This window comes from Pongo pygmaeus, chromosome 1 (assembly GCF_028885625.2).
Source record: "Pongo pygmaeus isolate AG05252 chromosome 1, NHGRI_mPonPyg2-v2.0_pri, whole genome shotgun sequence".
NCBI lineage: Eukaryota > Metazoa > Chordata > Mammalia > Primates > Hominidae > Pongo > Pongo pygmaeus.
Genome location: NC_072373.2, coordinates 15,903,177 through 15,930,286, shown reverse-complemented (window position 1 = coordinate 15,930,286; position 27,110 = coordinate 15,903,177). Strand labels below are relative to the sequence as shown.

At 39.2% G+C, this 27,110-nt stretch overlaps 1 protein-coding gene across 2 annotated transcripts in view; it reads left to right on the top strand.

Moving 5' to 3' along the window:
* The window catches only part of MAP3K21 (mitogen-activated protein kinase kinase kinase 21), a 57,562-nt gene extending 31,665 nt beyond the window's left edge, over positions 1 to 25,897 (top strand). The window contains exons 5-10 of one of the 2 annotated variants that reach the window (XM_054442058.2): positions 2,544 to 2,784; positions 12,508 to 12,630; positions 16,374 to 16,524; positions 16,888 to 16,985; positions 19,391 to 20,170; positions 22,732 to 25,897. In XM_054442058.2, the coding sequence (XP_054298033.1) occupies positions 2,544 to 2,784; positions 12,508 to 12,630; positions 16,374 to 16,524; positions 16,888 to 16,985; positions 19,391 to 20,170; positions 22,732 to 23,138 (1,800 nt within the window). In that variant the 3' untranslated portion in view covers positions 23,139 to 25,897. Of the gene's footprint in view, positions 1 to 2,543; positions 2,785 to 12,507; positions 12,631 to 16,373; positions 16,525 to 16,887; positions 16,986 to 19,390; positions 20,189 to 22,731 lie in introns of both variants that reach the window. The other variant, XM_063671045.1, reaches the window with a different exon arrangement.
* The last annotated feature ends 1,213 nt before the right edge of the window (positions 25,898 to 27,110 follow it).

Sequence of the window (27,110 nt, the reverse complement as noted above, 5' to 3'; positions counted from 1 at the left end):
AGGTAGAAGGCATCAGACTTGGAATTAATGGTCAGTAACTTGGCTGTGGTCTGTGTTATTCAGTAAGCCGTGGCCTCCGTAGATACTGGGTCCTCCCTAAACTCCTGGCTCCTTATCTCTGTGTGTCTGTATTTGTGCATTTTGTGCATGCTCCTGTCTGTGACCCCCCACACAGAGGCATGCCACCGTTAATGATTAACAGCCACTGCCAGGGATCTGGATTTGCCATTACCAGAGTGGCCTGTGCCAAGCAGTTCAACAAATATTACTGCTAGTAATCTCATCAACCGAAAGAATGTTTTTGTGCTTCATACTTTCGAAGTATTCAAAGGGTTCTAATACCCCAGTTTTCAAATTTACTTTTGAATGTGTTAAAATTTATTCAGAAGGAAGATTACTTTTGCTGCTTTCTCTTCAATCTTATTTTTTTCTCTTCTGAAATCTTAGGCAAGTGATTTTTTGTTTATTATCCACAAAGTTGTTCACAGGGATTCATGATTTAGCTTGGGACTTGGAATTAAAAATGGTTTTTTATTCAATTACTATCATAGCAACACACAACCTAATTGGATTTGCTGTTCTGATCACTTTCTCATGCCATCTCACTTAACAATAGCTAATTGGATTGATATCAACATCACTGAAAAGTATATCTTAACAAAAAGTTTTAATAAGTTAGAAATCGAAACGTGACTGGAAATTATCCTCTGCCTCTAAATACACTATAGCAAAATGTCTAATTTGGACAAACTAGTTGAACGAAAGTCACTAGTTAAAAAAATGAATTACAGATTTTTTAACATGTAACATTTTCCCCTTTTTTTCAAGTAGTAAATAATAATTTATATCTGACACAGGGCAATGAAGAAACACCCACCTGGTCTATAAATAAAAACCAACTGATACATATTAGCTGAAGTGATTTAAACACCATTTGGTCTAAAATAAATCATTTCTCCTGCAGTTTTGCTTGTGAAATTTGTTTAAAAAAATTTAAAGAAAGTTTCAAAACTGAATTTCAGTCCACTTTGGTAGAATCACCCCAAATTCATAATCAGTTTGATCTGAATAAATACATTTCTTTATTATTAGCACTCCCTAGTCTCTTCGTGATATTGTCCTATTTATTTGTGGGAGGATGGTCTTCCATGTTTATTTTCTTTACGGTAATTGTACTGATAGGCTCAGATTACTCTTCGAGTCCATCTGTAAAAAGTCCAGGTCATTAGTAGATTTGAACTGCATTCTAGTCCCTTGGTTTGGGTCTGGTTTCTTCCAGGAGCCCCAATCTTACTGTGTTTTTTCATGGATCAGCATCGTTGAGGTGGGCCTATTTAAAGTGTGGCCTGTTTATATAAAGTAGGAAATGTTTGCACAGTACTCATAGCTCTCAAAGCTCACAGCCCAACACTCCATCTGAGAAGGCATCTGCAGTTTCTAACAAAGATCGTGGTATTTAGGGTATTCTAAGATTAAGTTTATCTGGAGCAGTGTAAATAAAAGCTTGCAGATGCGTTGATTTTTATGTGAGTGCTTGATTTCTTAGCAGAGTAATTTAGAATAGAAAGTAGTTCAGCACTACAAAGAATATTTATGTCTCTGGTAAAGAACAGAACACTTTATGGAAATGAAATAAAAATGGGGATATAATTTTAAAACTTTGTAGAGTTCTCAGTTTTACTGTTTAATAATTTTTCCTAATAGGAATAATAGTATTTTTAATTCTTAGATTTTCTCTTTCTCAGAAGTTCAGTACTTCAAAAACTGAAACCAAGAAGAGGTCTAACTTTAATCAGTATCATAAGAGAGGAACTTTTATTAGCTAACTCCTGAAATATGTAATAAAGTGATAATTTCCATGTATCAGTGGGATCTGAAAAGTTCTTCGTATACAGAATATATTTTCCTTTGGCTTGCAATTTTAGAGGTGGCTTCATTTTCATTTCCAGCAGGCCTTCAACAGACTCCTAACACCTTAGCTTGATTTTCTCCCTTACTCTCTCCACCAAGATGTTTTATTCCCTAAGCAAAGTTGTAAATACCCTAAAGAAATTCTAAGTCGTCTGAACTGCAGTCTTGTGTAACTAAAATAATTATGCTGTAATTAATTGAGCTTGAACTTTTGGCTTTATTTTGAAATGGGTCATTCACATCTGCACTTTGTTGCCCTGTGTTAATGCATATTTTATGTGTCAGGTGAGAGAGGAAGAGGGAGAAGTGTTAAAAACCAAGTGTAGAAAATTTATGATGCCTTTTTTAGGATCATAAAACTAACAGAGGAGATTGGCGTTTGTGCAGAGGCTTGGGCTTTCATCTAAGTGAATAATCCGCTGAAAAGGTTTCGGCTCGGATTGTCCTGATTGCAAAGACCTTCGTCCCATGAGGACCTGAGTGACCAGGGCTTGAGCAGAGGAAGAGGGAATTTCAGCTTCTCCTTGTGCACAGGAGGAGCCTGTGGCCGAGGGGCGCCAGTGTAGTGTAATAGACGGAATTCCATTCTTCCTGCTGGGAATGATTCCGGTGGGTGTGAATCTTTGTCGCAGGAGCTGCGATCCCGGGAAGAGGAGCTGACTCGGGCGGCTCTGCAGCAGAAGTCTCAGGAGGAGCTGCTAAAGCGGCGTGAGCAGCAGCTGGCAGAGCGCGAGATCGACGTGCTGGAGCGGGAACTTAACATTCTGATATTCCAGCTAAACCAGGAGAAACCCAAGGTAAAGAAGAGGAAGGGGAAGTTTAAGAGAAGTCGTTTAAAGCTCAAAGATGGACATCGAATCAGTTTACCTTCAGGTATGATCTTGTTTTTATGTTTTTGAAAGATTTTTGTGTGTCCTCCTCTTAATCAGCTTTCTTTGTTCATCAGAAACAGGAAAGAGATGGGGAAGTAACTTTGTAAAACAGTGAATGAATGAGTATCTTCAGTTGTAGGCTTAGATTCATGGTTCTAACGTAATGGCCTAATGAGATTCCATGTAGGAAACAGCATTAGGAGCACATCGTAGTCACAGCACATGAGGATCTAACTCTCAGCGTACTTTCATATTGATGGATTAACTGATTGACTCCTTTTGAAATTGAAGCAGAACCCATTTTTTAACTGAGCGTACTGAACGGATGTTATGTGGCATTGTGAAGATCCAAAACAACAAAACTGTTAATATTTCATCATTACGTTCATTGCTTCCACAAGGATCTAGGATGTCATCTGGTATCTGGGACACTGATACTGTTGTCAGCACTTTCAACAAAATGTATCGAGTACCCTGAGGTACTTTCCCATGAAGGTTTAAAATCCTTCAGACACAAAAATCACCCAGTAAATCTAGGGAAGCTTTTTTAAACATTGTGATAACAACATACAAGGATTACTAAATCATTTTAGTAATGTGTTAGCAGAAACTAAAGGGAATAGAAAATATATCAATCGATCAATACATATAGATATTATTGACTGATAATCAAAATATATCGATCAATATAGCAGACATATCTTGATTCACTAAATTCAGTTCTTTAATATTATGTATTCTACTTGTTGTAAGGAAGAAACAAATACCTCCACGGTATTTTGTGATTCTTTCTAGTACCAGAGCAGGATGATGACAGAGCAATGCAGACTTCGCTTTTATAGAATCTGTATGAAATATCTCTATGTCTATGTCTATACCTGCCTATGTGGTATGTGTATTATATTTTAGAGTGCTTGGAAGGAGTCTAGTGTTTTCCTAAGATGTTTGTTAATGGCATGGTAATTTGATTTAAAGTGCAACAGTGACAGTTTTGTTTTATGTCGAGTGTGTATAAATTGTCTTATAAAATATGTATTATGAAACACTGGAAAGCTTGCAGAATCCTGTGACTAATTTAGGTTATTGCAGATGTCCTCAGTTGATCAGAAAATTGCTAGTATAACGTCTGGGTGCAGTGGCTCATGCCTGTAATCCTGGCACTTTGGTAGGCTGAGGTAGGTGGATCACCTGAGGTCAGGAGTTCAAGACTACCCTGGCCAACATGGTGAAACCTCCTCCGTCTCTACGAAAAATACAAAAAGTAGCCGGGCTTGGTGGCAGGTGCCTGTAATCCCAGCTACTCGGGAGGCTGAGGTGGGAGAATCACTTGAACCTGGGAGGTGAAGGTTGCAGTGAGCCGAGATCACACAATTGCACTCCAGCCTGGGTGACAAGAGTGAAACTGTGTCTCAAAAAAAAAGAAAGAAGACTGGGCATGGTGGCTCATGCCTGTAATCCTAGCACTTTGGGAGGCTGAAGCGGACGGGTTGCCTGAGATCTGGAGTTCGAGACCAGACTGGGCAACACGGTGAAACCTTGTCTCTACTAAAATACAAAAAAAAAAAAAAAAATTAGCTGGGCATGGGGGCGGGTGCCTGTAATCCCAGCTACTTGGGAGGCTGAGGCAGGGGAATCTCTTGAACCTGGGAGCTGGAAGTTGCAGTGAACCGAAATTGTGCCATTGCACTCCAGCCTGGGCAACAGAGCAAGACTCTGTTTCAAAAAAAAGAGAAAAAACAAGAAAGAAAAGTGCTAGTATGAGGCGGTCATCATGAGAATCCAGTATATGTTATTGATTATTTGGTTCGATGGGGTGAGAATAGACTGTGGATCCTTATCACTTCTACCTTCGACCTCTCTGGGGTTGGGGGTTGAGGGAAGGTCCTTTTCCAGGCTCTCTTCTGATGTTTTCTCTTAGCTGGAGTGTTGCTTGCAGGGTCACTGACTGGTCTGTCTTACGTGTCAGTCAGCCATAGAGAATAGACTATTTATGATGAGGCTTCTGCCTTCACACATAGATGAAAGAAAAATCCAGAGGTGCACTAGATGTGAGTTTTCTTCTCCATTTTTCAGTTACGTCAGTTTTCTTCTAGCTGTGATTTGATTGTGTTATCCAAATTAATATTTATTGTTTCCCTTGGGAAACTTTGGGGAAGGTGGAAAGGATTAAGAATCTGATGGAAAGGGAAGTAAATTTGGGAGAAAAAATGAAAATCATTCCAATGATCCTTTCCTCTTCAGTGGTAAAATGATTAAATCAAAATCTTAGCATTCCTGAGATCAGATTTTCACTCTTGTTTTTCTTCTCAAATGTTCCTTGGCTAATACCCTGAGTTTATTCAAAGCAGACTGAATATTATTTGACTCTTTTTACCAGAGTTTTTAAAAAATTCCCAGATTGTATTATACAGCTTTTCTTTTTCTGAGAAGAGAGGGGAAATTTTAGTTACACATTTATTTACTTTTTGGCACTTGATGAAAGATTCCAGTTAAAACATAACCAAGAAATCTACTGCTATAATCCTGACCCATCACCAAGGAATGAAATTTGGTTTCTGGAATTTTTAGTGTGACAGTTACCTCTTCTGCCCACAAGATGGCACTACATTATCATCTTAATATTAATAATACTGGTACCAATATGGAAATTTCGATTAGAATGCTCCAACCCTAAACACACACACATGCACACATATTTACTTGTACAATATCCTAGAGTGGGACAGACATCCAAAAACGGAAATGATAACTATAAAAATAATTATTTTTTCTTGAAGAATTCCGCTTAGAAGAGAAAGCAAGCATGTGTAACTTAAAATCAAGGGAGTTAGTTGCATTCAATATTATCTGCTAGAAAATTCTTTAAGTTAGTATTGTTTAATAGGGGAAACAATTCAGGACATGGGCCTAGGCGAAAATTTTATGACTAAGACTTCAAAAGCTCAGGCAACAAAAAACAAAAATAGACAATTGGGACTATATTAAACCAAAAAGCTTCTGCACAGCAAAGGAAACAATCAACAGAGTGAAGAGACAACCTGTAGAATGGGAGAGGAGAAGATATTAGCAAACTATTCATCTGACAAGGGACTAGCGCAGAATATACAAAGAACTCGAATAACTCAATGGCAAAAACACAAATAATTTGATTTAAAATTGGGCAAAGGAACTGAATAGACATTTCTCAAAAGAAGACATAAAAATGGCCAGCAAGCATATGAAAAAATGCTTAGCATCACTAATCCTCAGGGAAATGCTAATGATAATCACAGTGAGCTATCTCACCTTAGTTAGAATGGCTGTTATCAAAGAGACGAAAAATAGTAAATGTTGGTGAGGATGTGGAGAAAAGGGAACTCTTACATACATTCTCTTGTAATTTTGTCTTTGAGAATTATTGCTGATCATTTTAAATCTTATGGCTATCTATAGCTAGTGGAAGTGTAAGTTAGTACAGCCATTGTGGAAAACAGTATGGAGGTCTCTCAAAAAAACTAGAAATAGAACTACTGTATGATCCAGGAATTCCACTACCAGGTGTTTACTCAAAGGAAAGGAAATCTGTATATCAAAGGGATGTCTGCAATCCCCTGTTTATGGCAACATTATTCACAATGGCAAAGATAAGGAATCAACCTAAGTGTCCATCAATGGATGAATGAATTAAGAAAATGTGGTGTGTTTACATGATGGAACACTATTCAGCCACAAAAAAGAATAAAATTCTATCTTTTGTGGCAACATGGATGAGCCTGGATGACATCATGTTAAGTGAAGTAAGTCAGGCACAAGAAAATAAATACTGCATGTTCTCACATATATGTGGGAGCGAAAAAAAAATGGAGCCCGTGGAAATAGAGAGTAGAATTGTGGTTATTGGGGTGGGAAGAGCTTGAGGGGAGGGGAGGTTACAGAGAGGTTAGTTAATGGATACCAAATTACAGCTAGCTAGGAGGAATGAGTTCTGGTATTCTGCAATACTGTGGGGTGAATATGGTTAACTCTAATTTATTGTATATTTTCAAAAAGCCAGAAGAGAGGATATTGAATGTTCACAACACAAAGAAATGATCAATACCCAGAGTAATACGTATGCTAATTACTCGGACTTGATCATTACATATGGTAAACAAGTACCAAAGTATCACTCTGTACCCCATAAATATGTATAATTTTTATGGGTCAACAAAAAGACGAAGAGAAACAAATTCTAATACTGTTAAATGGCACACTGTTCAGGGAGAAAGATCTGATAAGTGGTAGATGGAACAGTGATGCTATCCTTTCATGGAGTTACCAACTTCTTGAACTCCTTTTGCAGGATTTTTCCCTATGCATAATAAGCTTAGAGAATTTCTCCAAAACATATTCTAGAGTCCTCCAAGCTGACCTTTAATATTTGTGCCTGCAGATCTTTCAAAAATTTGGTATTAAATATGAATATTACATTCTCTTGTAACTTTGTCCTCGAGAATTACTGCTGATCATTTTTAATCTTATGGGTTTTTATAGCTATGGTGACTTAGTGGTGGAAACCTCAAACGTGATTTTTTTTCCCCCTGGAATTTCTTCATGGCTGGCTACCAAATAAGGAGGATTAATGCTTAAAAAGTAAGACAGTAATAATCTAGGATAATAATTTTAAAACAATACTTTGTGATTATGTAGTATTTTTCTTGGAATTTGCAAGAGAAAAAAGCATGGTCACAGTGCATCTTTTTATTTTGTGAGTACTCTATATTGATTGCTCCTTCTGTTTATGTTTACTTTTAACTGAAGTTGTGTTTTTTGGACACGTTAATAAAAGACAAAAGCTTTAAAGCCTCCAAAAGTTGGTATGTCACTAAAGCAGTGGCATTCTAACTTTGACTGCTTCAGAAGTGTCCAAAGCCTGCAGAAACCATTCTACCTGACAGGTATAATGGTTCTATGAGTGAGTAGAAGGGTGGATGGGAGAGAGCATATAACCTCCCTGGATTCTTTAGAGAGTACATTGCTTTTCATCTGCAAATGGAAGCCTCCCACTGAGGCAATTAGCTTTGTTAGTGAAATGTTCATATTGCCAGCAAAAATACTAGGATAGGTTTTACTCAAGCCTGTGATTGAACTATAGCTGCTATGACCAGGTGTCTTGAGAACCATTGTTCTAGTGAGTACGGGCCACAGGCATTTTAACAATTCAGCTTTAGTTTTCCTAAATGTTTAGCTGGCACAGACTCAACCTTTCCCTGCTTCAAAGGGACAAGGATGTTTACGATAAAGAATGTTAGCTGGGCATGGTGGCTCACGCCTGTAATCCCAGCACTTTGGGAGGCCAAGGCAGGCAGATCACCTGAGGTCAGGAATTCGAGACCAGGCTGGCCAACATGGAGAAACCCCATATCTATTAAAAGTACAAATATTAGACGGGTGTGGTGGTGGGCGCCTGTGATCCCAGCTACTCAGGAGGCTGAAGCAGGGGAATTGTTTGAACTCAAGAGGCAGCAAGCTTGCAGTGAGCTGAGATCTCAGCACTGCCCTCTAGCCTGGGCAACAAGAGCAAGACTCCATCTCAAAAAAATAGAATGTTTTCTTTCTGTTTACAACATAAAGTGTGCTTTTTAAGTGGAAGTATTTAGGTGTTTTTGGAAGGTTGGAAGCACTCTGAATCTTAGGTGTTGTTAAAATACAACCTTGTATCTTTGCTGCTCTCACCCATGGCTTTCCATGTGTTCCATGTTGGTTTCCTGATCTGTGCTTAGTATTTATTGTCCCATCATTTGTTCCAAGTAACTTGTCAATCAAATCCTGTGGCTTGGTTCTTGGCTTTCTTCTGCTATTGACAGGAGGCTCCTCTTGCTGTAAAAGTTCTCAGAGCATTTGTTTCTATCGTGTTGTAACAATCAGGTGGCTAGCTGAACATTTATAAATGACTTTAGTCTAAACTGTTTCCTTTCTATGGTTAAGAATTTTTTTTCTTTGACCACCTCTTTCCCCCAACTACCACCACGTAGTCTAGTCAATTTTTTACCTCAACTGCTCTGCCCTGGTCAAGTCTTTCAAAAGGAATGCCCCGCGGCCAGGTGCAGTGACTCACGCCTGTCATCCCAAGCACTTTGGGAGGCCAAGGAAGGTGGATTGCTTGAGCCCAGGAGTTCAAGACCAGCCTGGGCAAACTGGTGAAACCCCATTTCTACAAAAATATACAAAAATTAGCTGGGCATGGTGGTGCATGCCTGTAGTACCAGCTACTCAGAAGGCTGAGGCAGGAAAATTGCTTGAGCCAGGGGAGATCAAGGCTGCAGGGGACTGAGATTGCACCACTGCACTCCAGCCTGGACAACAGAGTGAAATCTTATATTAAAAAAAAAAAACAAAACTATGACTCAGCAGATGGAGAGGCCTCCCATTTGGTCTTTCCTTTCCATTTGTTTGTCTTCCAAATCTCCTCCAGCCTGCTGTGTATTCCTCAGCAACTCACTTCAAGCACCAGCCTGATCCTGTGGATGAATCCTGCATAACTTTCTCCATCAACAAACACCTGAGGATCTGCTGTGTCCCCAGTACTAGGGGTGATTATCAAATATATATGCAGTCTCTGCATTCATGTTTCCCACAGAGAAAGTATCCATTCAGCAAAGTTTTCTAAGTACCTGCAATGTGCAAGGCACTGTACCAGTCTGAAGTCATGGAGACTGTCATGGTCGCTGCCCATAGAGCGCTTACCTTATATTGAGGGAGGGGGCAGAACTTAAGCTAATAATTCAATACTTATTTGCTTTCTATAATCATTAGCTGCTGTGAAGGAAAAGTCACATGACAGTGATTAGTGCAGAGATGTAACCTGGTCTAAGGTGATCATAGAAGGCTTCCTAACGGAGTTCAAAACCAGCCTGGGCAACACGGTGAAACCCCGTCTCTAGTAAAATACAAAAAAATATATATATATATTAGCCAGATGTGGCGGTGTACGCCTGTAATCCCAACTACTCAGGAGGCTGAGGCAGGAGGATTGCTTGAACTCAGGAGGTGGAGGTTGCAGCGCGCCGAGATCGTGCCATTGCACTCCAGCCTGGGTGACAGAGCAAGACTCCATCTCCAAAAAAAAGAAGTAACATTTAAATTGAGACTCGATATGGGAATTTACCAAATACAGAAGACGAAGAAAGAGAATAGGCTGAGAGCACATGCGGATGAAACTTGGTTTCTTCCAGGAACTGAAAAAAGTTCAGTGTGGTTTGAACGGGGCTCAGCACACTGACCTATGGGCCTAATCCCGCCTCTACCTGCTTTGTACAGCCATGAGCTCAGAATGGTTTTTACACTTTTAAATGCTTGAAAAAAATCAAAGAGGAAGAAGAATACTTCATTGTACCTGACATGATGTGAAACTGATATGAAATGTCAATATCCATGAAGATCATTTTACTGGGACACATTCATCTTTGTGTTGACTGTGGCTGCTTTCTCTCACATCAGCGGAGTCAGGCAGTTGTTACAGAGACTGTGCGGCTCACAGAGCCTAAAATGGGGCATTTTGCAGAAGAAGTGTGCTGACCCCTCTTCTAGGCCATGAATAGGGCAAGATGGGGCTGGAGCAGAGAGAAGAACTCAGACTCAGGTTTGCAGGGACTTACAGAATGTGTTACAATTTTAATCTGTAACTTAAGAATCATGAGAGGCCTTTGAAGGATTTTAAGTAGGGGAATGACATGTCAGGCATATTAAAAATGCATCTGGCTGCTGTGAAGTGGACTTGGGGGGCCAAATGTGGATGCAGGAAGATGGACACAAGGCATTGGAGCAGGCTAGGCATGACACGGTGATGGCCGTGCAGATGGAGAGAACAAAAGGAAAAAAAACATTTATTGAGCATTTATTATGTCCCGAGCCCTGTGGTAAGTACTTTCTATACTTCTTTGCACTGAATTTTTCATAGCAGTCCTGCAAAATAGGAATAATTGGTTCTTTTCCATTTTTGTCAGTGAAGATACTGAGACTTCAAGACCTTAAGTTACTTTCTTGAAATTCATATGGCTGTGGCAGAAATGGGATTCAGATCCAAGTTTGCTAACTCCATAACCTGGAATATAAATTTCTCTACTGCAGAAAAATATATAGCACAGAATTTACCTGATATTTTGTGCTTGGTGGATATGTACGGTAACAGAAAAAAAAATATCAAGAAAAGTATTCAGATTTCTAGTATGAATAATTGGATAGCTGTCTTTGCCTACCAACTTCCAAATCCTCTTCATCTCAAGTAGCAGTTCATTCATTAAAGTTCTTTAAAGTATAACTTCCAAAAAGGTAAGTTATAGATCTCTTGCAAATATGAAATGAACATATGTCAAAGATTTTTATTAAACTCATTAATCACTGAGGAACCAGGTAGAACCAGTTCAAATGAGAATTCGAGGAGTGAGATATTTATGGGCAAATTAATAGAGGAATGCAAGATTAGACTGCTGGGTTAAACGCAAACCCGGTTGATGTCTAATATGGCAATAAACCATTTGGGATTGTCTTTTTCTCCAGACAGAAGTTATTTGCATCATCACCAGACAAAATCTACAAGTTAACCTCTGTTCTTACCTAGTTATAAAAATAACTCAGTCAATACAAAAGCAATCAATCAAAGGTTAAGCTCAGCTCTGCCCTGAAAGAATATCCAGTAATGTCTTTTACCTCCTTCCAAGTTGTTAATGATTTTCCTGATAGTTTAGAAAGTTTTCCCAGACACACCCCTCACACCCCTCTTTCCTCTGGTAATATTGCTTTCTCTTCCATATGAACCTATAGATCTTGGTATATCGCTACCATATTACAGTTAGATAATAAGAGCCAGCATTTGTAGAATGCCTAGAGTACAAAATGCTTTTAATTTACATTTTCTGTTTTATTCACCACCACAACAACCATGTGAAATATTGTTGTTCACTTTAGCAGGTGAAGAAACAGGCTCAGAGCAGTTCCTTACTGGTTTGAGGTCCATAGCATGTTATGTTATGAGAACCAGGACTCATTTAAATCCAGGGCCATTTCAGTTTAATTTTATTTACTTATTTGTGTATTTATTTGAGACAGAGTCTCGCTCTGTTGCCCAGACTGGAGTTCAGTGATGCAATCTCAGCTCACTGTACCCTCCACCTCCCAGGTTCAAGTGATTCTCCTGTCTCAGCCTTCCGAGTAGCTGGGATTACAGATGTGTGCCACCATGCCGGCTAATTTTTGTGTTTTTAGTAGAGATGGGGTTTTGCCATGTTGGCCAGGCTGGTCTCGAACTTCTAGCCTCAAGTGATCTGCCCACCTCAGCCTCCCAAAGTATTGGGATTTCAGGCATGAACCACCATGCTCAGCCTTAATTTTAACTATCTCAGACTGAATGCAGATAACTCTTTTTTCCCAGGTTATAAATTCTTCAATAATTCATGGCTTTCATATTTTCCTGTGTATGTATGTGTGTGTGTGTATGTGTGTGTGTGTGTGTGTGTGTGTGTGACTATATCCAACATATAAGCTCTGAATCATTATTTGTGTGACTATATCCAACATATAATCTCAGAATCATTATTTATTGACTTGAACCCTGAGAAGTAAGAAACCAAAATAAGAAATCGATTCTGCAATATACTTTGCAGTTAGGGTCTGACCATTTTTGTTTTTATTGCTGTGTGCTAAATACGTGGCTATGAAGATAATGGAAAACCATGAAACATCAGTTCTCCCTTTTTGCCTCCAACAGATTTCCAGCACAAGATAACCGTGCAGGCCTCTCCCAACTTGGACAAACGGCGGAGCCTGAACAGCAGCAGTTCCAGTCCCCCGAGCAGCCCCACAATGATGCCCCGACTCCGAGCCATACAGTGTGAGCTTTCTGCACTGCCACGGGGGCTCCTGTGTTGATTTCTCTCCTTTAACTTGACTTGGATTCAATTTGAGCAGATGTGTTTTCATAGCAGGTTGTAAATGAGCGTGGGACATTTCGTAGGTGCCACAACTATTTGAGAAACAAAACTTGAGCATAGTAATTTTCTTCTACTCACAACAAGTGAATTTTAGATGCTATGCAGTTGGTGATGCGACCTGGCCCCAGAGTAGAAAGTGAAACACCACATCTCGAGACATTTCGTTAAACACTTGCACGCAACCTTAGCATAACCTAATTATATCATCAGCCATTTGTGTCAGGATACTTTGAAAAATGAAATCAGGAATTCAGGATTACTTCCATTTCTTTCTTTGTTTCGTGAGGGGAAAAAAATTTTGCTTTTCAGGATTTAACTTTAATTCACTTTAGGTTTGACCAACCTAATATTTAAAAATTCCTTGTAGTGTTTTGGTTTTAGAACAAGCATTCATCCAGGAGGAGACAGTACAGACAGCTGATTTGCCTGGCACCTTTGCATTCTGAGAGTTTCAGTTAGGCTATGAATCAGAGTTTAGCGGATGAAATAAAATTACTAATTTTTTTCAAAGGTGAGTCCAAATAAACCCCTAAAAGTAGGCTAAGCAAAAGAAGAATGTGATTAATGCATATGTCTGTAAGTAATGTGGTAATTAGCCTAAGTCTGTGTTAAACCATTCATTTAGATCCTCTCTTTTCTCCACCAAACTTAATTCCCTGCTGTTTACCCATCCTTATTTGGAGAAAAAAAAAATCCAAAAGAAAATTTTGTCTAATGAGGCTTGCGTGGAATCTCATTTTTTTTCCTCTTTTGATAATGAAAACCTTGGCACCAGCAGAGATTTCTTTTGCAAGTTCTCGGACACCAGGATCCCCACAGAGAAACAGGATCTAAATGAGGCTGTAGTTTTAGAGCTTAAAGGACTGTCATTTATTATAACTGGTTTGGTTTTCTGAGAATGCATTTTGCATAAAACTGTACCTCAAACCTTGCCTTTGCCTAGGCAAAGGCCTAATTAACGGAGAGAGAAAGGGCTCCCAGGCTGGTCTCCCAGCTCCACGAAGGGTTGAGCAGATGGGACACTGTGCCACCCCTGCTTTTGCCTGGCCACTCCTCTGCTCTCTTTCCTGTGTCTTCACCTTCTGCTCTGGGGAAAACCACCTCACAGAAGCCAGGAAGTGGTACTGGGCAGGCCTGGCTGGGCCCAAGATGTGTACCAGTTAAAGCAAATAATTTGGGATTTCAAATGAATTCCAACCCTCCAAAGTTGAAATGCAGCCAGCTTAGGGAGGCGCATCCTTGGTGCTCCTTCTCAGAAGTAACATGGTGGAAAGGTTCTGATCGAGACATTCCACACAGGACCAGCTTTGTGCGTGGCAGCTGTTGGCTCAAGTTCTCCAGCCAGGATGTTGCTCATCTTCACTGTGACCCTGGGTGCTCCAATGACACCTCTTGTCTTCATGTCTGTGCACACCCCCATTCAATTCTGACAGCCTCATTGAGTGGACCCTTTTATGATCCCCAAATGAGGGCCAGAGAAGTTACCATTAACCTGACCCAAGTTGGTAGCTACTAAGTGGTGAAGCTGGATTCAGACACATCTTCTGAGTGTAGATTTCACCATCCATTTCGGCCTCTTAGTACAGGAAAAGTTCAATCAATGTGGAAACAAAAGAGAAACCAGAGGAGCAAATCAAGAGGGGAAGGAAAGTAGGAAGGGAGGAAGGTGAGGAGACTAAAGCCGAGAGTGTAGATAGCTCTGGGAGTGTATATCAGTCAGTCAGTCATAGAGCCGAGATGAACTTGGGTCTAATAATCCCCAGCTGAAAGCTTTTCCGGTTCTGCTGCCCTCACTTAAATGAAAACTGCTGATCTGTTTATGTGTCATTCTACTGTAAAACTCTTTTAATAAAAAGAATGAACAGCTGATTCAAGATTGTTACACATGCACACGTACATTTAGGCATGCATCTACATTTTTTTTTTTTTTGAGATGGAGTCTCACTCTGTTGCCCAGGCTGGAGTGGTGCCATCTCGGCTGACTGCAACCTCCGCCTCCCAGGTTCAAGTGATTCTCCTGCCTCAGCCTCCCAAGTAGCTGGGATTACAGGTGCCCACCACCACACCCGGCTAATTTTTGTATTTTTAGTAGAGACGGGGTTTCACCACCTTGGCCAGGCTGGTCTCGAACTCCTGACCTCATGATCCACCCTCCTTGGCCTCCTGAAGTGCTGGGATTACAGGCGTGAGCCATCGTACCCGGCCTAAGCACATTTATATGCACAGACGTGTATATACATACATATATGTATATTTTAAAATTTGGAAAATATTGAAACACATGTAAGTAACCAAACATCATCCACAATGTGTCCAATTTTACAAAGTGATATAAAGGAGTTAAATTTCCCTCTACATAGCAATCCTCTCCATTAAATTTAAACACTTTAGTAAGTTTGGTATCTGTGTTTAGTAACTTCTCCTCTGTGTATGTATGTGTGTATATACAGGCATCTATAAACACATAATTTTTAATGAAAATGTATTTATTATATGTAATATTAAATATAATATAAACATTATGTATCATCTGTACCTCATTTTTATTATGGCCACAGAGTATTCCATTGTATATCATATTTCAAACTGTTTTTAGAACATCTAGTATGTTTCAGATTTTTTCCCCTAAGTGTGTAGTAATAACAGCAATTTTCCCCAGTGATTTCCAAATCCTTTTTTTTTTTTGAAATGGAGTCTCGCACTGTCACCTGGGCTGGAGTGTAGTGGCGCGATCCTGGATCACTGCAGCTTCTGCCGCCTGGGTTCAAGCAATTCTCCTGCCTCAGCCTCCTGAGTACCTGGGATTACAGGCGCCCGCCACCACGCCCAGTTAATTTTTTTGTATTTTTAGTGGAGACCGGGTTTCACCATGTTGGCCAGGCTGGTCTCGAAGTCCTGACTTTGTGTTTCGCCCACCTCAGCCTCCCAAACTGCTGGGATTACAGGCGTGAGCCACGGCGCCTGGCCCCAAATCACTTTCAAGTACACTTAAATTAGAGGGACAGCATCTCAGTGTTTAGCAAAATGTGGATATTAAAAAGGAATATACATCATCCTGTGAGGTAGTGAAAAAAGCAAGACATGGAAAACTGTTAAATATTTTCAAGTTTTAAAAGGCAACCATAACCAAAGTGTTGTCATGACGGAGCAAAATTGTGATGACCAAAAAATAAAGAAATAAATAAATTGTGACGACTTATGAAAAATTAGTTGAAATTACAATTTAAAAATATATGATGTTTGTGCCTCTAGGTCAAAACTTTAACTGATTTCGTTAAAAAATTAGAGTACTAAGTTCATTTTAAGTTACATGTTTAGTTTGGTGTTCCCCCCCCCCCAATTACAATGAAATCCTAATTGTTGCAAAATGCTAAATAAATAGATTAAAAAGTAATCAAATCTTTGCTGCTAATTTACCTCGAATTTGTATCTTTTCTGTTAACTTACTCCATTTTTCTTGATATTTTTATGATCAGAGAAAGAAACTTACCAGAGATTGGGTGAAATAAATAATTTTCTCATTGTTTTCATGTTTTGAGTAAGGTAGTTTCACAACTGATATGATTCATTTAGCTTTTTTAACAAGGCCAATATTGGTTAATATGATTGTCGTGGTTAATATGGTTAATAATGTTCTCTTTAGTGACTTCAGATGAAAGCAATAAAACTTGGGGAAGGAACACAGTCTTTCGACAAGAAGAATTTGAGGATGTAAGAAGGAATTTTAAGAAAAAAGGTTGTACCTGGGGACCAAATTCCATTCAAATGAAAGAAAGAACAGATTGCAAAGAAAGGTGCGTGTGTGGTATCTGGTGGTATTCATTGTGTAACGTGACAAATCCATTCCCGTGTTAATATCACATCAGCCAGACTTTCAAAAAGCAAGTAAATTAATAGAGAGATTTATAAATATCAACAATTTTCTAGGATGAATTTATCATGCTAAATTAACTATTATTTAGTTAAGCAGTTAGAATGTTTCTGAGATTTTTCCTGTCTCACTTTCAGGTATTATTTGTACTTTGTCAGCCCTTCAAAACTGAGTACAAATGTCTTCTCTTTACTACCTTAAAAATATTGTTGGTCTGTATCCACCAAAACCTAATTGGTGTGTTGTGTGCTTCTATCTTATGAAAAGAAACATTTTTCTCTTGTAGGATAAGACCTCTCTCCGATGGCAACAGTCCTTGGTCAACTATCTTAATAAAAAATCAGAAAACCATGCCCTTGGCTTCATTGTTTGTGGACCAGCCAGGTAAATGTGTTTCAGGAGGTAGGATTTGCTGGAGCTGTCCTTGGCATCTGATTGCGCTGAAGCTTTGCTTTTACAGTCTTACGTGGTCATTAAAGTAGCAGAGGGGAGATTAGCAAGTAATGGCATTTCTTATAGCTTTACTTAAATTCAGAAGTTATTTTCTGTCAAGTCTTTATGGCAGGAAGTAATTAGGCTTCACGTGGTTTTGAGAATTTATAACTCTTCTTCCTTACCAGAAACATTATTATCATAATTAATTATGTAAAACCAAATTAATTTAGTATAGGAAATATTAGATGTAAAAATATAGACCCCCCTGAAAGTTCTGCTGAGATTAAGGGATATGGCTTCTTGCTATAGTGCCACCTGTTGACATGATGAAATCCAATGAAGCAGGTTAACTATGAAAAACTCACAAAAACTAGCCGGCGTGGTGGTGCTTGCTTGTAATCCCAGCTACTCAAGAGGCTGAGGCAAAAGAATCACTTGCACCTGGGAGCCAGAGGTGGCAGTGAGCCAAGATCGCGCCACTGCACACCAGCCTGGGTGATACAGTGAATGAGACTCCATCTCTAAATAAATAAATAAGAAAAATGACTGCTTGGAGAGTTTTACATTGGAATTTCTATTTAATTTAAATTAATTATAATGATTTACTTGCGATATTCAATATTTGTATTCAGTATTCAGTATTAAAAGATTGAAGAGATGGAAATCATTGAAAAACTTCAAGCACGGTTACTAACACAGAAAATAAAATTGGTCTTTATACTTGACCATTTAGGCAGACTCTTTGGTACTTTGATCAAATTAAAGATGCTTTAGCAAGACACAATGTAAATTTCTTGAATTTGCTGTTGGTACTGTTCTCAATTTCACAAGCACCTTTGCACTCACTACCTGGGTTCAGCTTCTCCTTCTGAAGGTTCTCCTTTATGAAGGAAAAGGGAGCTTGGGTCAGTAATGTCAGGGAGTGGAAGAAGTAGGAACGGAGGAAAAAGTGGGTACTCCAAACAAAAGGCACCACAGGGAAGAGCACAGGTTCTTTGGAGAAAGAAAGCCGGCACCCCAAATTGTCTAGATCAGCAGTCCCCAGCCTTTATGGCACCAGAGACCAATTTCATGGAAGACAGTTTTTCCACAGACCAGTGGGGTAGAGATGGTTTCGGGATGATTCAAGCACATTACATTTATTGTGCACTTTATTATTATTGCACTGTAATTCATAATGAAATAATTCTACAACTCACCATAATGTAGAATCAGTGGGAGCCCTGAGCTTGTTTTCCTGCAACTAGATGGTCCCATCTGGGAGTGATGGGAGACAGCGACAGATCATCAGACGCTAGATTCTCTTAAGGAGCAACCTAGATCCCTTGTATGTGCAGTTTACAATGGGGTTCATGCTCCCATGAGAATCTAATGCCACTGCTGAACTGACATGGGGCGGAGCTCAGGTGGTAATGTGAGCAATGGGCATTGGCTGTAAATACAGAAGAAGCTTCACTCGCTCACCTGCTGCTCACTTCCTGCTGTGCAGCCTCGTTCCTAACAGGCCACGGTATCAGTCTGTGGCCTGGGGTTCAGGGGCCCCTAGTCTAGATCATCAAGCATGTTTAGATATACTAGGATGTAATATTGGAAAAAATTACAGATGTTATTTGGAAATTAATGAGTTTGTTGTTTAATTATGCACTGTTAAACAGATACATGATAAGAATGTTAGCTTCCTCTTAAGCGGATATAATTTGTAACCTTTGGGATTCTGTAATCTCTTGGGAGAATCTTCTATTTTAATGGTCCCCAAACTTCAGTAAAGTCTTGCTGAAACACAGACTGCTGGACTCCACTCTTGAGAATTTCTGATTCCATAGTCCAGGGTGGGCCAATAATTTATAGTTCTACAAATTCCCAGGGGATGCAGATGCTGCCAGTCCAGGCCACACACTTTGAGAACTGCTGATCGGCTACAGAACAGTTAGTTTATACACAGGAAAGCTGTAGATAATGGAGCCTGATGCATGTATTTAGGTAAAGTGAGGAAAAGAGCACATTTGGTGACATATTTAGTGATTTTGTGCCTATGGTTGTGCATTTTTGTGTTTTGATGACTGTTTCTATGATAGAGTCTATTATTGATGCTGATGAAGAACAACTTCCTGAAGCATAGGAAACAGCAGATGGCTAGCTTGCTGGTTCATCTGCAGGGAACCTTAAGTTGTAGGGCCCTGGAGTCTTGCTCCATGGAGCCCTCCTGGACGAATCATTTGCAAAAATGAAAAGGGTTGCATGTGTTTTTATTTAAAATATGTATTTATTATATTTTAGCTTTATTTTACAATCTTGTTTAAATGACTTTTGCTGTAAAATGATACTTCAGTGTATGTTCTTATACCTTTATTTAGGGTCCTGTGAAGAGCCAAAACTTTCCCCTGATGGAGTAGAACACAGAAAACCAAAACAAATAAAATTGCCTAGTCAGGCCTACATTGATCTACCTCTTGGGAAAGATGCTCAGAGAGAGAATCCTGCAGAAGGTGAAAGCTGGGAGGAGGCAACCTCTGCGAATGCTGCCACAGTCTCCACTGAGATGACTCCTACGAATAGTCTGAGTCGATCCCCCCAGAGAAAGAAAACAGAGTCAGCTCTGTATGGGTGCACCGTCCTTCTGGCATCGGTGGCTCTGGGACTGGACCTCAGAGAGCTTCATAAAGCACAGGCTGCTGAAGAACCGTTGCCCAAGGAAGAGAAGAAGAAACGAGAGGGAATATTCCAGCGGGCTTCCAAGTCCCGCAGAAGCGCCAGTCCTCCCACAAGGCTGCCGTCCACCGGTGGGGAGGCCAGCAGCCCACCCTCCCTGCCACTGACAAGTGCCCTGGGCATCCTCTCCACGCCTTCTCTCTCCACAAAGTGCCTGCTGCAGATGGACAGTGAAGATCCACTGGCGGGCAGCACACCTGTCACTTGTGACTCTGAGATGCTCACTCCGGATTTTTGTCCCACTGCTCCAGGAAGTGGTCGTGAGCCAGCTCTCATGCCAAGAATTGACACTGATAGTAGTGTATCAAGAAACTTGCCGTCTTCCTTCCTGGAGCAGACATGTGGGAATGTACCTTACTGTGCTTCTTCAAAACATAGACAATCACATCACAGACGGACCATGTCTGATGGGAATCCGACCCCAAGTAGGTTGCATTGATTAGGTAAAAGCATAAAACACTGCTGTAGAGATTAGTATGTGAAACAGTATGGATTTATGATTTTATCTTTTGTTTTTACTGTTCACATAGATCTTTGAACCTTACCCTTCTCTTATTTGATTTTAACTATGATTTGGATTCTGGGAAAAGTGTAATTGAATTTCAGTAACTGAAACCTATAATAGCATATCAAAGCAGAAACAACACATGGAGAATAACCACCCAGCCCCCTCACGTTATGGAAAAGACAAGCCAGCTGCCCCAGTTAGAACTACAGATGAGTGGGAGGGCTGGAACTGAAACTGGCCTCTTGCCTCCCTGCGGGCCTTGTCTCCTCCACTGCTGTGCATGTCATTGCTGAGTTTCTGTTGGGACTGTGTGTAGCAGGTGTATCAGCCTGCTAGGGCTGCCATAGCAGAGTGCCACAGCCTGGGGGGATGTTCAGCAGAAACTCATTGCCCAACAGTTCTGGAGGCTGGAAGTCAGATCAAGGTGTCTGCAGGGTTGGTTCTTTCTCAGCTCAGCCTGGCTCCTTGACATCTAGACGGCCGTTTTCTCCCTGTGTTCTCACACAGTCTTCACTCTAAGTGCATCTGTGTCCTAATCTCTTCTTAGGACATCAGTCCCATTGGATTAGGGCCCACCCTAATGACCTCATTTTACCTTAATCACCTCTGTACAGACCCTATTCCACATACAGTCACATCTGAGGGACTGAGGGTTAGGGCTTCTGCTTAGGAATTTTGTGGGGGCACAGTTCACCCCATGACAGCAAGTATTACCCTGTTGATGTATGTTACACCAGACACTTCCATGAGGTGTATGTCCAGATATGGAAGCTCTGAAAGAAAAGAAAATCAAATTTTTAAATAGTTTTTTTAGTCTATTCAACAAGAGGGGCTTGGGCAGAAGGCAACCAGTGGTATTTCCACAGCACTTTATAGATGTTAAAGCACTTGGACATAAATTGTCTCTTAGTTTTTATGGCAACTCTATTATATGCAAGAGAATTCAAACTTATGGAAAATTAATGTTATTCAAGATCACACAATTAGGAAGTAGTGGTGTCAGAATTTAAACCCGGGATCTTTCTGCTGTATCACAGTGTCTCACTCCTCACTGTGGTGTTTTTTCCATTCCTAAAATTCAGTGAGTATTGACGTGACTGGATCATGCTATCATGTGCTAGAATGTACTCAGCTTTGAGATTTCTGGGGTTAAGTGGCACTTAAATACTGACATTTGAGGAGATAATATGGGTACTTTGGAAGAATGGGGGATTTTGAGTCATAGGACAAAGGTTCAAGTTCTAGTTGTTTAATTTGGTAAGTTTGTGATGCTGGGAAAATTACGTAGACTGCTTTCTTGTTTGAATGTCTTTAAAAGCATTGTAGTGTCATGATTAATAGTATGGAAGCTAGCTGGGCTCAGATCTCTGCTCTGTCACTTATATGCTGAGTGAATTTGGGCAAATCACTTAAACATTTTGTGCCTCAGTTTCTTCATCTATAAAATGGGGACAATAACAATATACATACCTAATACTATACTTACCTAAGCTCTACAATTGAGATTGTGGTAAAAGTCAAATGGCACACTAAGTGTTCTGTAGAGCTTCAGTATTATTTATTTTGTATGTGAACATAATTACAATAACCTTATATACCTGTCATGAATATTAAGTGAGGTAATATATACAAAAAATGCTTTTTAAATTTTAAAATGCTAGCTAGCATTGGTTATAAAGCTATATTAAGACAAACTGCTTTCATTCTTTTTATCTTTTCCTTTACTTCTTTTTAAATATTATATCTGGATATGATATTTTCCATATTATTGTTCGTTGCCTTTAGATAAATAGGTTTATTATCTTTCTGTAGGTCAATAAGTATTGGTAATTTATAATTGCACAAGGAGAAATTCTAGCACAGTAATCCCATATGAAAGCATATTTTTCTCTAACTTATAAGCCAATAATTATTTGCTAAAGTGGTAATAACATTAGTCAGTTCTTCAGTACAAACAAGAAAAGAGGTGACATGTAAAAGTCTAACTGCTTTTCCATTTTCATCAGTTTTGTCAAACCATAATCTACAGTGAAGTTTAATCATGTTGACCATCATTTTTAAACCTCTTAAATTTATTCCAGTCTAGTCCATTTTGAAAGCTACCCTTATAATATCATTGTAATGACTCATAATTCTTATTGCCCTAAGCACTGTGAGGATTATTTAGCTCTGTTTACAAATATAATTTCCATAGGTTGAAGTAGTCTTTGCAAACTTGCAGGACTTCAGCCAGGCATGGTGGCACATGCCTGTGGTCCCAGCTACTCCAGAGGCTAAGGCAGAGTTCCTTGGTCCTTAAGGCCAGGAGTTCGAGGCTGCAGTGTGCTATGATCATGCCTGTGAATGCATGTTTTTTGTTGAAGCTCATTTTAAAGCTATCACCTTGTTGAATTGCCATCATAATTATTTTTCTTGATATTCATTGTTTTAGAAATCATTTTCTTTCTAACTGCATACTGTCTTGGCTTTCTCAACCAGCTGGTGCAACTACTATCTCAGCCACTGGAGCCTCTGCACTGCCACTCGGCCCCTCACCTGCTCCTCACAGTCATCTGCCAAGGGAGGTCTCACCCAAGAAGCACAGCACTGTCCACATCGTGCCTCAGCCTCACCCTGCCTCCCTGAGAAGCCGCTCAGATCTGCCTCAGGCTTACCCACAGACAGCAGTGTCTCAGCTGGCACAGACTGCCTGTGTAGTGGGTCGCCCAGGACCACATCCCACCCAATTCCTCGCTGCCAAGGAGAGAACTAAATCCCATGTGCCTTCATTACTGGATGCTGACGTGGAAGGTCAGAGCAGGGACTACACCGTGCCACTGTGCAGAATGAGGAGCAAAACCAGCCGGCCATCTATATATGAACTGGAGAAAGAATTCCTGTCTTAAATTAAGTGGCTTACTGTTGTTTAAGCATTTTTTAAGGTGAACAAATGAACACAATATATCTACCTTTGAACTGTTTCATGCTGCTGTGTTTTCAAAAGCTGTGGCCATGTTACTAAATTAGTAAGGTATATCCAACTTCTCAAAAAATGTATATGATTGCTGTTAGCCATGTCTATTGTTTTTCCTCTGGATTCTTTTCTTATAACTTGGAACACACAAAAGTGTAAAACAAGAGATGTGCACCAGTGAAAACTATGCTGGGTAGAATTACCTTCAGCACAATGTTAATGTTTTCATTCTCATTTATGTCTTTGTCCATTTGTACACAACAGAAATTGTAATGAGCTTCACTATTTTTGTGTCTTTCCTTCCTTTTTTTTTCTTTTTTCCTCTCTTTCCTTTTTCTTGTCTTGTTTCTTGTTTTTTTCTCTTTTAGTTTATTTTCTTAATTGTCATTTTTGCAACAAAAAGCCAAGAAAGAGCTTTAGTTTCTTGGCAAGAATAATGTGATATTAGTAAGTAAAGGTTTTTAAAAGTCTGATGACTGGAATAGATATAAAGTCCTGTTTAAACTACCTAACCTTGGCTGTGGGCTGATAATGCATAAATATGTCCAGTTCTCACTTAAATTGTGCAATGATATTTCTCCCTGAGGAAATTATATGGAATGTAACTTATAAAAGCTTTACTTAATATAAGTTATAAACATTTTATTCATTAGAACTCCAAAATAGATGTTCAAAGTTCAGTCCTTGCCATTTGGCTGAGACCACATGGTGTGCCCATTGAGCGAGGCTAATCTTTAGGTTTTTCCTATAGAAAACGTTCTTCCTCCATCAGTAGCCCTTTATTTGATATTCAGAAGTGGAAAGCTTTTTCATTCTCCAGTACAACTTTTAAAAATTGTTACAGATACCTAGCTCTTCACAGATATCATGTATTGTAAACACTCACGTGTTTTAATTTTATTTTCTCTATTTGAATGCATGATTATCATAATAATCCCAAAGACAATGACAACTCAAGGAACAGCAGTACAGTACTGTTAGAAGTTAAGTATGTTGTTATTTCACATTTCATTTAATTGTGGATAAATGTTAGACATCTGTTGAAATAAGCTCATATGGTGGAAACAACAACTATATTATGAATTATTTTCAGAAATGGATCTTTGAATAGCAGATCAGGATTTAAATAATAAAATTATTTATGAATCACTTTTATGGTCATACATGTATGATACAAATCTGAGGTTATTGGTGCAGAAATGGCTACCCAAGAGCTTGGTAAATTTGCTTGGGTTTGTTATGTTAAATGTATTGTGCTTCCCTTCTGTCTCTAGAATGTGGCTCTTCAGAAGACAGACAATTGATATTTAAATTTTTCCAAACAATGAAAAACTAAATTAAAAACATTGCTTGATATTTCATTTAAAATTGCACCTTGCTTAAGGTTCACTGAATAACTGAAATGTCAGCAATTTAAAATAAATTCAATCATTTGTGATAAAATATCTCACCTATAATAGAAGAAAAGGAAAATCATATTACTTGGCAATTTTGCAGCACTGTGGTTGCCTAACAGGTATATCCAGCAGATGAGAAACAGTATGAAAGGATTGTATTAACATGGTGAGTTTTGCCCTAAGGAAAACGATCTTGCATTCTGTATTCCTGCAGCAAAGTCTCAGGTACTTAATACGTTTTCTTGTTTTATCATGTATTCTATGATTTGGCATTACTTTGGGTGGTTATTGAATTATGTAACAGAGATTTGGTTTTCCCAAAATGTTATCACATTTGAAAGTATGATTACTTTGTATTCAGTCCTTTTGGAGCACGTAGCTTCCAGCTTAAGGGTAGAGGAAATATATACCTAAAATGATCAATACATGAAAGAAAAAGGATAGAAACTATGTCCTCAGTTTTGCTTTTACCAAAACATCCCTGTATGTGTGTGCATGTGTGTTTGGATGTGTGTGCATGTGTGTTTGGATGTGTGTGCGTGTGTGTTTGGATGTATGTGCGTATGTGTTTGTGTGTGTGTGCGTGTGTGTTTGCGTGTGTGCGTGTGTGTTTGGATGTGTGTGCGTGTTTGCGTGTGTGTGCGTGTGTGTGCGTGTGTGTTTGGACGTGTGTGTGTGTTTTTGGATGTGTGTGCGTGTGTGTTTGGATGTGTGTGTGTGTGTGTGTGTGTGGATGTGTGTGCGTGTGTGTTTGGATGTGTGTGCGTGTGTGTTTGGATGTGTGTGTGTGTTTGGATGTGTGTGTGTGTGTGTTTGGATGTGTGTGCGTGTGTGTTTGCGTGTGTGTGTGTGCATGCATATTAGTAAATGTGTGTTTGCATGTGTATGTTGGGGAGGGTATGTGATCTGGGTGTTTGTTTATCTCTGTTATTATTCCCCTTTAGCTTTATTTTAGTCAACTCTACATTATGATGAATTTCAAAATGAAGCTGTATTAAAATAATTGTAATATAACAATTCAATCTCACATGTTACTGGAGGTAGTTAACTTTCGTTGCAATCTATTGTACATTTGCAATTTTCTGTGTTAGTAAACTTAGCAGAATCTGGTTATTTATTTTTGTGTAGGCTTAATGTTCACTGAAAGATAAGCCAATTACTGTTAGTAAAAAATTAAGGTGCTCCCACTACAGAGATTTAAGGCCTGGGCCTAATGTGCTGTATTATGAAGCCTTGTGACCGAAAAATATGTTTACATATGTTGTCTATTTTTTTAATAAACTTTTATAGCTGATCTATTTGCTCAGTAGCTTTGATCCTCTCCTGATTATTGTGACTATAGTTTGCAATGGTTTATTTTGTATTCAATAAGAAAAATTATGTTAATAAAGATTATTGTTTAATAAGCCAGGTATTAACCTGCTAAATTTATTAAACTGAAAATCACTAAATGAGTTATTCAATTAAATATATCAAAAAAGGTAGAATGAAATGTTTTATTTCAAATTTTTTTGGTTTACATATGCATTGAAAAGTCATATTTCACGGTGAGCCTTTTGCAAATCCAGCTTTTCAGAAGACACACTTTCACAGAATGAAATGAGTATGAGAAAAAAGTCTCAGTGATTAAGGAGACATGTTGATTTTATTGTTTACTTTTATGTTTAAATCAGAAGAATTTCAAACACCACCTAACATGTAGAAATTCTTACTAAGTGATAAAAACTTGAGTGAATGAGGAAAGCAGATCACAGGACTTCATGGAGATCATAGCATTACCCCACCATATGGGAGGGAGCAAAACGTAGCGTGCGTTGAATATCTGTTAAGTATGGGGAACCGTCCTAGGTGCCTGTAGAAGACAACTCCTGTAATTCTCTTTAATAAAAATTGTGAGATAAAGCCAGGCATGGTGGCTCATGCCTGTAATCGCAGCACTTTGAGAACCTGAGGTGGGTGGATCAAGAGGTCAAGAGATCGAGACCATCCTGGCCAACATGGTGAAACCCCTTCTTTACTAAAAATACAAAAAATTAGCCTGGCATGATGGTGCGCGCCTGTAATCCCAGTTACTCAGGAGGCTGAGGCAGAAGAATTGCTTGAACCTGGAAGATAGAGGTTGCAGTCAGCCGGGATCACATCATTGCACTCCAGCCTGGTGACAGAGTGAGACTTCGTCTCAAAAAAAAAAAAAAAAAAAAAGTGAGATAAGTAATCCTACTCCTATCGCATTAGATACGAAACAGACACAGAAAGGTTTGGTAAATTTCCAAAGACCCAGTCTGAGTCAAGTGATCACCATCTACCTGTTCACACCTGTGGCTAATAGTTGTAAGCATGGTGTAGAAGATGAGGACATCTTGCAAATGAGCTTTGTAAATGTTATCTAAAGCTAAGGTAGTTTCTCTCTCATCAAAAAGTTCAAAAGTCTGAAAGTGTGTGAGTACCGTTGAAGTTAAATAAGATATAGAGATAAATATTGAAATTTGAAACGTTTTATTTAGGAA